General features: G+C 41.2%; 1 protein-coding gene across 1 annotated transcript in view; it reads right to left on the reverse strand.

Moving 5' to 3' along the window:
- Positions 1-11,037, reverse strand: part of EHD4 (EH domain containing 4) — a 30,874-nt gene extending 19,837 nt beyond the window's left edge. The window contains exons 1-2 of the mRNA XM_027706754.1: positions 10,783-11,037; positions 2,931-3,107 (exon numbers count right to left, since the gene is read on the reverse strand). Of these exons, the coding sequence (XP_027562555.1) occupies positions 2,931-3,107; positions 10,783-11,018 (413 nt within the window). The 5' untranslated portion in view covers positions 11,019-11,037. The remainder of the gene's footprint in view (positions 1-2,930; positions 3,108-10,782) is intronic.
- Between the last annotated feature and the right edge of the window lie 1,117 nt (positions 11,038-12,154).

Below are 12,154 nucleotides of genomic sequence, written 5' to 3' on the forward strand. Positions count from 1 at the left end.
TTTGTTTGTTGGTTGGGGGGGGCTTGTTTGTGTTTTTAGTGGGACACCAGTGTAGAAAATACCAGGTATCTGAAGGAAAATTTTTTCACTAAGGTAATTTTCTACTAGCTTAAGAGATGCTTTTGAAAGAGCAACAAAGAAAATACATTTCATCATGTAAGCCATTACAAAAAGCATACATCACTAGTATGTACAGCATAAAGTAGCTTTCATAAATTTGGAACTTTTAAGAGTGAATTTTCATGTATGTTTTTTCTTATCACTTTCATTCAACCTTAGATAGCCCAGCACTTGTTCAGTATCACCGAGATGTTTCTAGACATATCATATGAGAAGACAGGCCCTATTATGTCCACTGAACAATACAGCAGTATCTGTATCAGAAAACAGAGAACTACAGGCCTCAGAAATGTAGGCACTGCTGTCTTTGCAGCAGTCATTAGTGGTAATAGGAGGAAAAAAGTACATGGGAAACACACATGAAATAGAAGAATAAACTCAGAATTAAGTGGCTGTAACTTTTAGAATATACACAGATAAGCTCAAGATGACAGATGGGTTAAAAATCTTACCTCAAGCTAATATTTCAGACAACTTAAAACTGTAATGCTAGTTGTATTTAAATATCTCTTTTCAACATTTTCTTAAAAGCCCACTTCATGCAGGTCACACAAGTGCTGCACCATAAAAAGCAAAACTACACACTATCCACTTGAATGACAAACAGACTTTCACCAAAGAAAAGTGTCACAAAAACAGTTGTGTGAATGAGTGTAAGGGTTTATGACACATCATAAGAGAGCCGGGCCATGCATTTCTTCTCAGCAGCACTTATTTATTTACATAGGATATAATGCAATATTCTTTCCTCACCTGCATCCAAGGGCACACTAGGTCCTGCCCCCCTTCCTTTCCCTTCCCAACTTTTCTTAAAAGTATGCAGGAGAAATAAGAGACTAGTTTCTACACTCAGGAGTCTCAAAGGAACATCTCTCCCAAGCAGTGAGATACAGGGGGATATAAGAAGCAGTCATGGAAAAAACTAGCAAGGTAACATCAATAAATTAATGTGGCTAATTACTAAGTACAAGCCTTGATTGTACTATTGTGTTCTTGTTTTGTTTTAGTTTCTCCATTACCTCAGTCCCTGTTTCCTGTCATTTGGATTATAACATTTGGATGAAAAGGGCACTTAACTTCATAGTCTAAGTGTCCATAGCCTTAAGTTCTTCCATAAGGCAAAACACTAGGATTTGGAAATCATTTAAACATAAAGTGGGAGCAGGGAGGAGGAAGCAGAGGAAAGTCTATTAAGGTAGGAGTGAAAAATATGATATTGAGTATAAAGTACTGTCAGCATGGCAAATGAGAGAAGGTAAAGTAAAATATGTAGCATGACTGCAGGTAAGATCCAGGGGAAGTTACTCAAAGATACTGAAGCCTAAGACATTTTCAACTAGGGGAAGTCATGAAGTGAAAGGAGTTTGCAAATTTTGAAAATCAGCAATGTGATCAGAGAGGCAGACTGAGGTGATGCTAGCATCTAGATCTTCACTGCAAAACTAAGGAGCAAATGTGACTGTTGGGGAAGATAAGGCTGCTCACAGCACTTCAATATAACAATATCACAGTCACAAATAATTTAGTCAGTTACTTTGAATGTATATCTTTTTAGGTAGCAAATAATCTTGCTTGCATAATATTCAGGACCTGATACAACTAATTAGAGAGAGATGATTTAGGCAAAAAGTTATGTCTACACCATTCATTCAAACAAACACATACCGTTATCATATGTTCTGTGCAAATATTTGAATACTATGCAAAATACAATTTAGAGTACATTAACTTGTGATAGAAAGAGCACAATGGTGGTAAAAGAGAGAAACAACAGTGATCTAGAGGACAGAACTTACACAATAATTTAAAAATTAGTATTTAAAATGGGACTTGGCTGCAGCTTCCCACAGCACATATTCTTATCACAGCAAAGTGATAGCCAAGCCAACTATAAGCAACTATAAACTTTCTTCGTTGAATAAGCACAGCAAAAGATAAAACTGTGCATGATGAACTTTTAACACATTATGCCAGTGTTTATCAGCCAAACAGGAAAGTTTATTGTTAAAAAGAACCAATTTAGATTAATTGGCTTGTGAAGTGAAGCCTCCATGTCAAGCTACCATCAAATACAGGAAGAAAACAAGGTGATTGCTCAGACAATGTGAACAAAGTTATTAATAACTTTAACTGGAAATATTTAGCACGCTGCGTAAGTTTACTATGGCAATACTCACAGCCCCTGAACAACTCTTCCCTTTTTAGAAATACACAGTAGCCATCCCGAAGTTAACACTATCTCCGTGCTCTATGGAACTACGGTCTGTGACAACCAGCTAGTCAAAAATAAACAATTAAGAGCTTGAGTACATATTTTCTCCAGAAGGCACATTCAAATCTTCCCCATTCTTGTAGGCAGTTTTACATATCCCAGAAATTCACAATTTTAAAGAGCTATACCAAGACATCCAGTGAGATCAATGGAAAAGAACAAGACAGCATCAAAAGAAAAATATTTTTCCCTTTTTTTGATGGTAGTTTTTATTAACAGTACTAACCCATCAGTTTTATTGAGCAGAAGAATTTATGTCTTGAGTTCCAGTTGGTGTAATGCCTTACAAACAAGTCACCCAGTGGAGCATTTCAGCCTTTTTCTGTGAACTGGTTTTAACAAGGATTTCCTGTTCAGAAAACTGAATCTCTCTATCCTAACAGCACCCACCCTACCTAGTACTGCTTTTTTTTTTTTTTAATTCACTTGAACTGCCACTGCTCTTGCTTGTATTTAAATATTTATTCTATGCTGCTCAAACAGAACATACAGAAATTTAAACATAAACATCAGAAGACAGCAAGCAAGCAGATCCCACCTGTTCAGGAAAGCATTTCCGAAGCGGCTGAGTTTGCGGAATGGCTTCTTAGGATCAACAACTAGGGCATTTCCAGGAACATTTCCTTCTGTATCTCCATACATCACAGCAATAAAAGAATCTGTGGTAGGTTCTGGACCAATCCGCATGCCTGGAAAGTCTTGTTCAAGCAGGTATCTAGAGATGCAGAATACATAAACATATTTATACAGAATAATTATATTTATACAGAGATATTCATACAGACTGAATGACTGGGAACTATGATGAGAGCAAATACTTTTTTTTTTGCTTGAAAATTTGCTTGATAATTCCCTAGGATATACATACTCTGTAAGAATAGATAATATTTCCCTGCACTTCATTATTTCTGTGACCTGGTGAGGAGGGGAGGAAGAGAACTGAATTAGTTTTTCACTACAACTTAGTAAAGGAATAAAGTAAATCCCTTTACAAACACAGTGTGGAAACTCTTCCCTCAAATGCAGCACCTGAACCATTCAGGTGGATGCTTCTACCAATGAACTCAGTGCTGTAGGTTACACTACAAGACATTGCTTTTCTTGAGTTTTTTCAAGCCTATATAAGCGCTGCTAGTACTGAACAGGAGTGGTTTGAAACTGCATGTGAGCAGATTCAGTTGGCTGACACATCTAACCCTTTAATGAACTCAGTATGATTTTACTAATTTTAACTCAGTCAGATCTGCAGAACTTGAGGTCTAACAGTAACGTACTTCCAAACGGCATCAAGTCAGGCAGTGTGTACCACTGGAAACCATCCCTGCACCTCCCTTTGAGTAGGCCACTGACAGATGCAGACAGCACATACTCAGTGGACCAAGTCTTGACTTTCCTGACAACAAAGTCTGAAATTAAGTGGGTATTTAAATATTAAAATTTAATGGAACCAGAGCATGTATTTACAGAAAAGGCCTGCCTGCATCCCTTCCTGGATGGCAAGTGACAAGTAAGAGAAGCCCCAAGCCAATCAAGCAAGCATCCCTCTAGCCCACATTCTTTGATAACTGCCACTATTCAAAAACAGACTCTGACAATCCCTGCTTAACTTTAAGCACGTGTGCTACTGTTCTCACACACATCAGCACTAAGACCAAGATGTTTTCAAGTCTGCTGTAACATGACATTACAGGAGCATTAAAATTATCTCATTAAGTCATTTCAACCAACTACAATTTAACTATTTACATGATCAAAATGGGATCTAAATGAGAATTCTTCAGGCACAGGTGATGGTCCTACATACAACAACAGCACTAGTTAGGTTTCGGTGCATCTATATTAACATTGCTCTTACGATAAAGGTTTGTTCTGGCCTTTCATCCAAGAGTACTATGCCTGTTCTGCTACAATTTCCTAAGTCAGTGCTGATTTGAAAGGACTTGCTGGCTGATTTTGCTGCAAAAAACATTTTACAAAGTATCTGTACTTGCTGAACAATCTCTGCCTTTAAAAAAAATACCCAAGCATTCACTAACTTCATAGATCGGTGCACAGAAGCTGAATTTAAGGAACTAAATATATGTGACATATTTCAAAGATTGTTTTCCACTAGCCTTAGCAAACTGGCTCCAATTAGCTCAACCTATGATCTGGGAGCTTAGGACAGTTATTTACAAGAGATTTCCTGCAGCTTTCTGCTTCCAAACAAACAAATAAAAAAAAAGCCAGTGCTAAAACTTGTGGGAAAGCAGGACCATAAGAACAATCATGCCAGAACACGCCCAAGTCAATTTGTTCTACCTCTAGAATAAACTGTACCCAAAGCACATCAACAGGGAAATAAAACTGACTCCTCTCCAAAACCAAAAAACCCCAACTCTCAAAGGTCTCTGCATATGCAGGATTGTACAATGCAGCAGATCCCTCACCTTACGAAGTAGATCATGTAACAAAATGAAGACAAAACTCCTTTAATAGCTCAGCAGTTGAACCCCTGATGGATGGAAACTGAGGACAAGTGTTGTAGCAAACAGGGGAACACCTGAAACACAAAAGTGTGTTCCTGCCTCTTCACAGGGCATCATTGCAGACTAGAGTTCTCCAAAACAGGACGCCAAGGCTAACTCATAGGAGCCAGTATAATTTTCCAGACAGGAGTTATCCACAACTTTGATTTTGAAAGATCAATTATACTTTCATCTTCTAAAATAAGATTTTTAACTTGTCATGATAAAATGTTCTATTTCAAAGTCTCTTAATTCTGCTTTTCCTCATTGTCTTTCTTTTAAAAGAGAAAGGATCTCTATGAGACTGGTAAATAAATTCTTCTCTTGATACAAATTGTCATTCCCAGACTTCTCTTAACAGAGGCAGCTACTCATACGATAACAGACAACACACACAACAAGAAGCTCTCAGAGCAGCAGTAAAGAACATTGTACTGAATCAAACGCACAGGAGTTAAGTCCCAGATTCCAGGTCAAAGAAAACTATATGGCGGGTTCTGAGTGCGGGAGAAGACACATCCAGGGTAACAGGATAATTGCTATGCATCATAAGCTTATGAACCTGTTAGGCATGGTTATCCACAGTCAGTGATGGCAGTCTTCAATATGCCTAAAAGAGTAATTTCATGGCCTGCTCATGAAGTTGCTGCACATGTAACACTTGCAAAATTTAAACATTTAAAAGTGCAGAGCACCTTTCAGGAATTCCAACATCTTTATTTGCAGCTTGGAACTCAATAGTGCAAATTCAGACTAGCTGCTTATTGAAATGACTAAACAAGAATAAAGTGCTACTGAACTGCAGTGGTGCTTCCAAGTTAATGTCACAAATGCAGCTTTAAAAACCTGGCTTCCTAGACAACAATCTAAGAAGGCAAGATCTCCCAATACCAAGCCCCACCCAGCAGTCACAACGCTGAGCTTGGTACAGCTGTTCAACAGAGACAGGAATCACTCTGCAAGGCAGGTATCTTCCATTAAGACTGGCTCACAATTGCACATCAATAATCAGTACAGACAAAAATAAACCCATTCTTGAGCACTGGCGGGGACAGTACTAGTATGTGGCTGTGCTTTGAATTTGTGCTGAAAACTGTTGATAATACACGGATGTCTTCGTTACTGCTGAGCAGCACTTACACAGAATCAAGGCCTTTTCTGCTTCTCACCCCACCTCACCAGCAAGTGACTGGGATGCACAAAGAGCTGGGAGGGGATGCAGCTGGGACAGCTGACCCCAACTGACCCAAAGGATATTCCATACCATATGGCATCATGCTTAGCATATAAAGCTCAGGGAAGAAGGAAGAGGAAGACACCTGGAGCGACAGCATTTTCCCTTCCCAAGTCACTGTTATGTGTGATGGAGCCCTGCTTTCCTTGGAATACCTGAACACCCGCCTGCCTCTGTTGTGAATGAATTTCTTGTTTTGCCTTGCTTGTGTGTGCTGCTTTTACCATACCTACTGAACTGTCTTTATCTCAACCCACAAGTTTTCTCACTTTTACTCTTCCAATTCTCTCCCCCATCCCGCTGCAGGGAATGGGTGTGAGTGGCTGTATGGTGCTTGGTTGCAAGCTGGGGCTAAGCCACCCCAAGCTATATCATACTTCTCAGCATGAAAAATACCCCCACAAAAGGTATGAGCAGCCTTCTGTAAACTGAAAAGCTGCCAATGGTTTTGCACCATATGCTACATTAACACAGGAAAATACCTGGATTTTCAGATCTGCAACTGCATGCTCTTCTCGGGAATTTTCAGCAGAGAGGGAGTTCAAAAAGGTTTACAGGAAGAATGCTTAAAAATAGCCAGTGTCCCAAAGACAGTCTAGTTCAAATAACAGACATCCTGTTGACTCTTCTCCCTTTGTTTTCACCTGGGCTATAACCTTTCTGGCTTGCCAATAAACATTCATCTATGTTTCTTTGCAAGATGTAGTTTGCCAGTCTAGGGGAAACTAGTTTACAAAGTTCCAGAGATAGAAAAGATTACTTACAATTCTGGATACTTCATCTGAAGTCTAAATGCTTTAGCTAAGCCATACTCATGCGCAAATGCAGGTGAGCTGGACAGAGCAGCACTAAGCAGGGGTACTCTGTGATGCACCGGGAGACAAACTCAAGGCTCCTTTATAAGTTTGCTCACCTCCATACTACATACTGCACCAGATACTCCACTTGTTTTTAAAACACAGTAAAACTAGCAGATGTTTGCTTTAGTTTAAGGATTCTGCTCCAAACAACTCAAGGTTTTCATGTAGAGCTAGTATCAAAAAATTACAGCTTTCACTCAAAGAAATTAAGAACCTACCTCCCCCCCAACTCCTGAAGAAATAGATGCAGCTGTACAAGTGACTGCACACTACTTGCAGACTCCAGATACTATGCACACAAAAGGGTGCTTTCACAAAAGCCAGCTCTGGCTGTGTTTAAATAGCAGGAAGTTTACCATTTTTAACCTCTGAGTAATACCTGTAAGCAAAGTAAAAGCACAGCCTGGCAATCTGAGGAATTTACAACTGGTTTGTCTTGTGTTGATAAGTTCTTTAAAAACAGTAGTCTCTTACACTTTTAAAATAGAAAAATTAATGACAAGGTAAACTTTACTAGACTAAAAGTTTAACTGTTAGAAGAAAAAGGTCAAAAACTACAAACTTGCATTGACTACCTTCTATTTCTTTTTCATACACTACAATTCTCCGCTCCTGTCGCTCCTTTCCCCATTTTTTTTCCTAAAGCAGCCAGAAGAATTTGAGACCATTCCAGAAGCTGCATGGCCAAGCAGCTCACACGCAAGATAAGGAAATGGCTCTCACCATCCTCCCACTTCATTAAACACAATCGGACAAGTATTAACGTTTGGGCGTGGATATATTTGTTTGAATTATCATAATTGTCAAATACTTGAATAAAACACTATCACTGCACTACACCTTAGACAGCAAAACTGGCTGGTTTCACTGCATTGTTCCAAGTGCCAAAGCGGATAAACACCATGAAGTGAAAAAACATAAGAGCTGTTAGAAACCTGGAAGTTTTTGTTTGCATATTTAATCCCCAAGGATATTCAGTCATTGCTAGATCAGTGTTTTCCATAAAGACTTAGTGGAAGGAACTGGGTGGATATGGATGTGTCAGAGGTACGAAAATGTGAAGTTCTCACAATAATGGCTAAATCACAGTAAATCCCAAATGAGTATTTGACAGCTGAAGAGAACTGTTATATTCACAAGCAAATCCAACAGTAAACACTTAAGTAGATGTAGTATGCCCTCCTGACTATGAAAAGGAGAAATTAGAACAAAAAGCAGTTTTAATTAAGATTTAAATAACGTTTATTAAAAGGTTTGCAGGAAAACCCCCCCACTACTGTCTTCTACTTCATTCTAAGAAAAACTTTCTATAGTAAACCTAGAATTATATAACAATCTTGAGAGTGTATGACTTTTTTCCATGGGAAATTCAGCCTACCAGAGGAGAAATTTATTTCTGGCTGACCTGGACATTATAATATTTTCCCATGTCTTCATCTAAGTTTGGCACTCAACATACAAGAACTTCTCTTTTTTTGCCCTTCTTTTTCTTCTCTAAACTGGATTTTGAGTAACAGTCTGTATGACACTATTGTCTAAGTTGCTGCCCATCTTGAATGGAGCATTTTCTCAGGCTGATTAAGCCAATGATTATCTATTCCATACATAACACTGAGGTAATGAATATTGATAATGGTAGGTCAGACTGTGGTCCTTTAGAAGCAGTAACAGCTGTTTTATTACTGACTGGGGCTCCACAGTCAATGCCTGTCTTCTCCAACACCCAGTAAGGGATTAAACCACTCTGCAACCTACAAAAAACAGAGATAGGAGAAAGGGTAAGAGAGTGGATGAAGAGAAAGGCACATCACAGTAGAAGTCACCTCCTCCACTGAGTCAGATATTTTATTAAAACACATGAGAAAACATATTTGAAAACTTTATATCTCTCAATTTTTTCTGGGCATCTTTGCCCAGCAGTGACCAATGCTAAAAAAAAACTGGGAATAACTGTAATAAACTATACATCTTTTCTCATTCAGACTGATGACTGATTGACTCATCAGTCAATGCTGTTGCTCAGTATTTTCTGATGACAGTGATAACAAGTTACTTGCAAAGCAACACTACCAAAAATACATCTGTGGCACTGCAAGGAATATCAGTGTTTCTAAGCACAATATTGACTTGCACTCCAGTCAAATATGGACAACTATAAAGGACAGAAAAGTTGAATGTCCGTAAAACTGTCTTCTCATGCAAGGCAAACTTACGGGAAGGGAAATTTTTTTCCTATGAATTGCAAATGACAGAGCAACTCTGCTGACAGGCAGGACAGGTTCTGGTATGTACATATTTGGGACTGTTCTGTCTCCTACCCCGTGCTCTCCCTATCCCCTGTCCATAAGCCAGCTAAAAATGCTTATCTGGTAATTTATAGACTCACAAAGCAATTGTAATTTTAACAAAGAACATGAATCAGCATGGCTACAGAAATGTTAGAAAAATCCAAATCATCCTTCCCACAAACACACACCTTCTTGTGACTATATGTGGGGATCCTGAAACGAAGTTTCTTTTCTTTTAATTACAGATATATTTCTATTTTAAAAATATTCCTCTGAGCAACACCACTTTACGTGTTTGCAGGAATTCAGTAATATAATCAGTAAAGAACCAAGTTCAAGCCTGCAATTAGCTGGTTGTAAAACCAGAAAAGACACATGATTAGTTCTGTAAACATCTGAAAAACTCTCAGGTGATTAAAGGTAAACATTGCTCTTCAATGGAGAGGGGAGGTAGGTCTTTTGCAGCGCAAAAAGAGAACAGTGTTATGGCAAGGCTGTCTGTAATCTTTGGAACCGAAAGATAAATATTTGTAAAATTTACAGAAGGACTATAATGAACCTCAGATATAAGTAAGTCAAAATTTGATCCAAGTGACCACTCAGTGTCTTTTGCAGAGTTGGGCATAACCTTAGATTGATTTGTAAGGGACATATGAGAGGTAAACACACTCAAATATATGCAAAGTATTCACAGGTTGTGCTTACCCAAGACACGCTTCGGCTTCATAAAAACGAGCTTCTAAGAAACTTAAAAATAAAGAATACAGGAAAGACAGAACATACTACAACAGGAACAACACTGTTAAGCTGCCTTAGTAGTGATACTGCTTTTTCAATTTTATTCAAAATAAAGGGACGGGCGGGGGGAGGAGGAGGTGGTGAGTCGTTCCAGGTACCCTATGTTTTTTGTCCAAAAATCTTTTCTCGTTACTCTTTTATCATTATATGCAATCTGTGCATGATACTTTTGGGAAAGAAGGGGAAGGAGAGAAGGTTAAACGGTCCGTGACGGCCGGTGCAGTCATACCGTTTTAATACGAAGTGCCTGGTTTTCCTTTGAAATAATTTAGAGATTAAAAGAACTAAGAGGAAGTAGACACTTTCTCGGCAGAACACGAAACAAGAGATAATATTCTTGAACAGGAAGCTAGCGGCGAGCTACAGAGCATGTAACAGGCTCGGGAGCGGCATCATCCTTGACACAGTACAGAGGCTCTCGGCTAAGCCCCGCTCCTTGGGAGGGGCGCCGCCCGCCCGCCCCGCGGCTCGGCTCGGCTCGGCTCGGCTCGGCTCGGCACGGCTGGGCGGCCAGGCGTGCGGCCGCTGCCCCGCACGGGCGGGCTCGCCGCGGGGAGCGCCGCCAGAGCGTGGGAGGGATTAACCGCAGGGCAGCAACGCCCCGGGCAGGAGGTGACCGACGAGGACCGAGCGGCCGGCGGGGGCGAGGCGCGCAGGGCGCCGGCCGGCGCTCCTCGAGCGGGGCCGGCCGCGAGTTGCCTACCGGATGAAGGTGGTCTTGCCGGTGCTGTACTGCCCCACCAGCAGCACCATGGGCTTGTTCTCGAAGTCGGCCTCCTCCAGGGCGGGCGAGTGGAACTCATGGAAGCGGTAGTGCTCCTCCAGCGGCAGCAGCTTGCGGAGGTAGAGGTCCCGCAGCCCGCCGGTTACCGTCTGCACCAAGTCGGTGCCGCCGGCGCGCTCCCGCCCACCGCCCTGCTTGCTCAGCCAGCTGAACATCCCGCCGCCGCCGCCGCTCCTGTCTCGCACTGCCGCTCCCCGCACTGCCGCTCTCCGCACTGCCGCTCCCCGCACTGCCGCCGCACCTCCCGCGCACGCAGCCGCCCGCGGGGCGGGCACAGCCGGGCCGGCCCCGGCGCAGGGGCGGTGCCAGCGGCGCTACCCGCGCTCGGCTCAGCGACGGGGACGGGCGGGGCCACTCTCCCTGCAGTACACACCCTGGGTGCCGGGTAGGGTTTGGCGTTTTCTGAGAGTTATTACTTTTTTCATAATCAGAAGGTTATATTTTTGTGCCACAAATCCCCCTCCGGAGGTTAATTGTACGCGCTTCTCCTCTACGCTAAAATCTCAGCCCGTTGCAATGCAATCCGAAAAGCTTTTGACAGCTCCAATCTGAACGTAGAATCGCCCAAATACTTTTCGCGTTTTTCTGATGATGGTTGCTGTCTCTGGATGCCAAAGAAGTCTGTGACTAAACGCGGTGGAGTTTAGCTACGACATCAGACAACTGGTTTAAACAGAGTGAAAAATCTTAGTATAACATTGAAATGTTTCTGTGGGACGTGTGTAGCGATACGGCCTTTAGTTTTAACCTTAGGTCCAGTGTCGTGTTAAGCCATATGGGAGGATCACCTTTTCCGCTGATTTTACAAGACATTGTAGTGGAATATAACACCACATTCACTAAAACTTTGGAGAAATCAATAAAACAAATATGTTTTTCTCTGACATGAAAGCTTGTGCTCACTATGTAAAGAAAAAAAATTGGGGTCCCTATGAAAAAAAAAAACAATGGAGGGGCATTTTTTGCTGAATCTGCATGTAAACACTATGTCACAAGTGTTATCTTTTGTGCCTTGGCTCCCTTGCAGCATCCTTATTTAACTCCCCTTTTGCTGGTCCAGCACATCTACTGATTCACATTTTTAGCTAGGTGCTTCTCTTCCTTCTCATTCCCATATTGAATACTACATTTTTTCAATATGCTCCAGCTCTTTTCTAAATACATCAGCAGGTTTAGATGTGCCCTTTCCACCTCCTTCCTCTCCATGCTGTTCCTCAAAGAACAGATGTTAGGCTTTAGCAATTCTCAGTCCTGGGCATTTAACCACTTTGCCTTTTCTTGGTTCCTTGCT

The sequence above is a fragment of the Neopelma chrysocephalum genome, unplaced genomic scaffold (assembly GCF_003984885.1).
Source record: "Neopelma chrysocephalum unplaced genomic scaffold, ASM398488v2 Primary Assembly neopelma1_24, whole genome shotgun sequence".
NCBI lineage: Eukaryota > Metazoa > Chordata > Aves > Passeriformes > Pipridae > Neopelma > Neopelma chrysocephalum.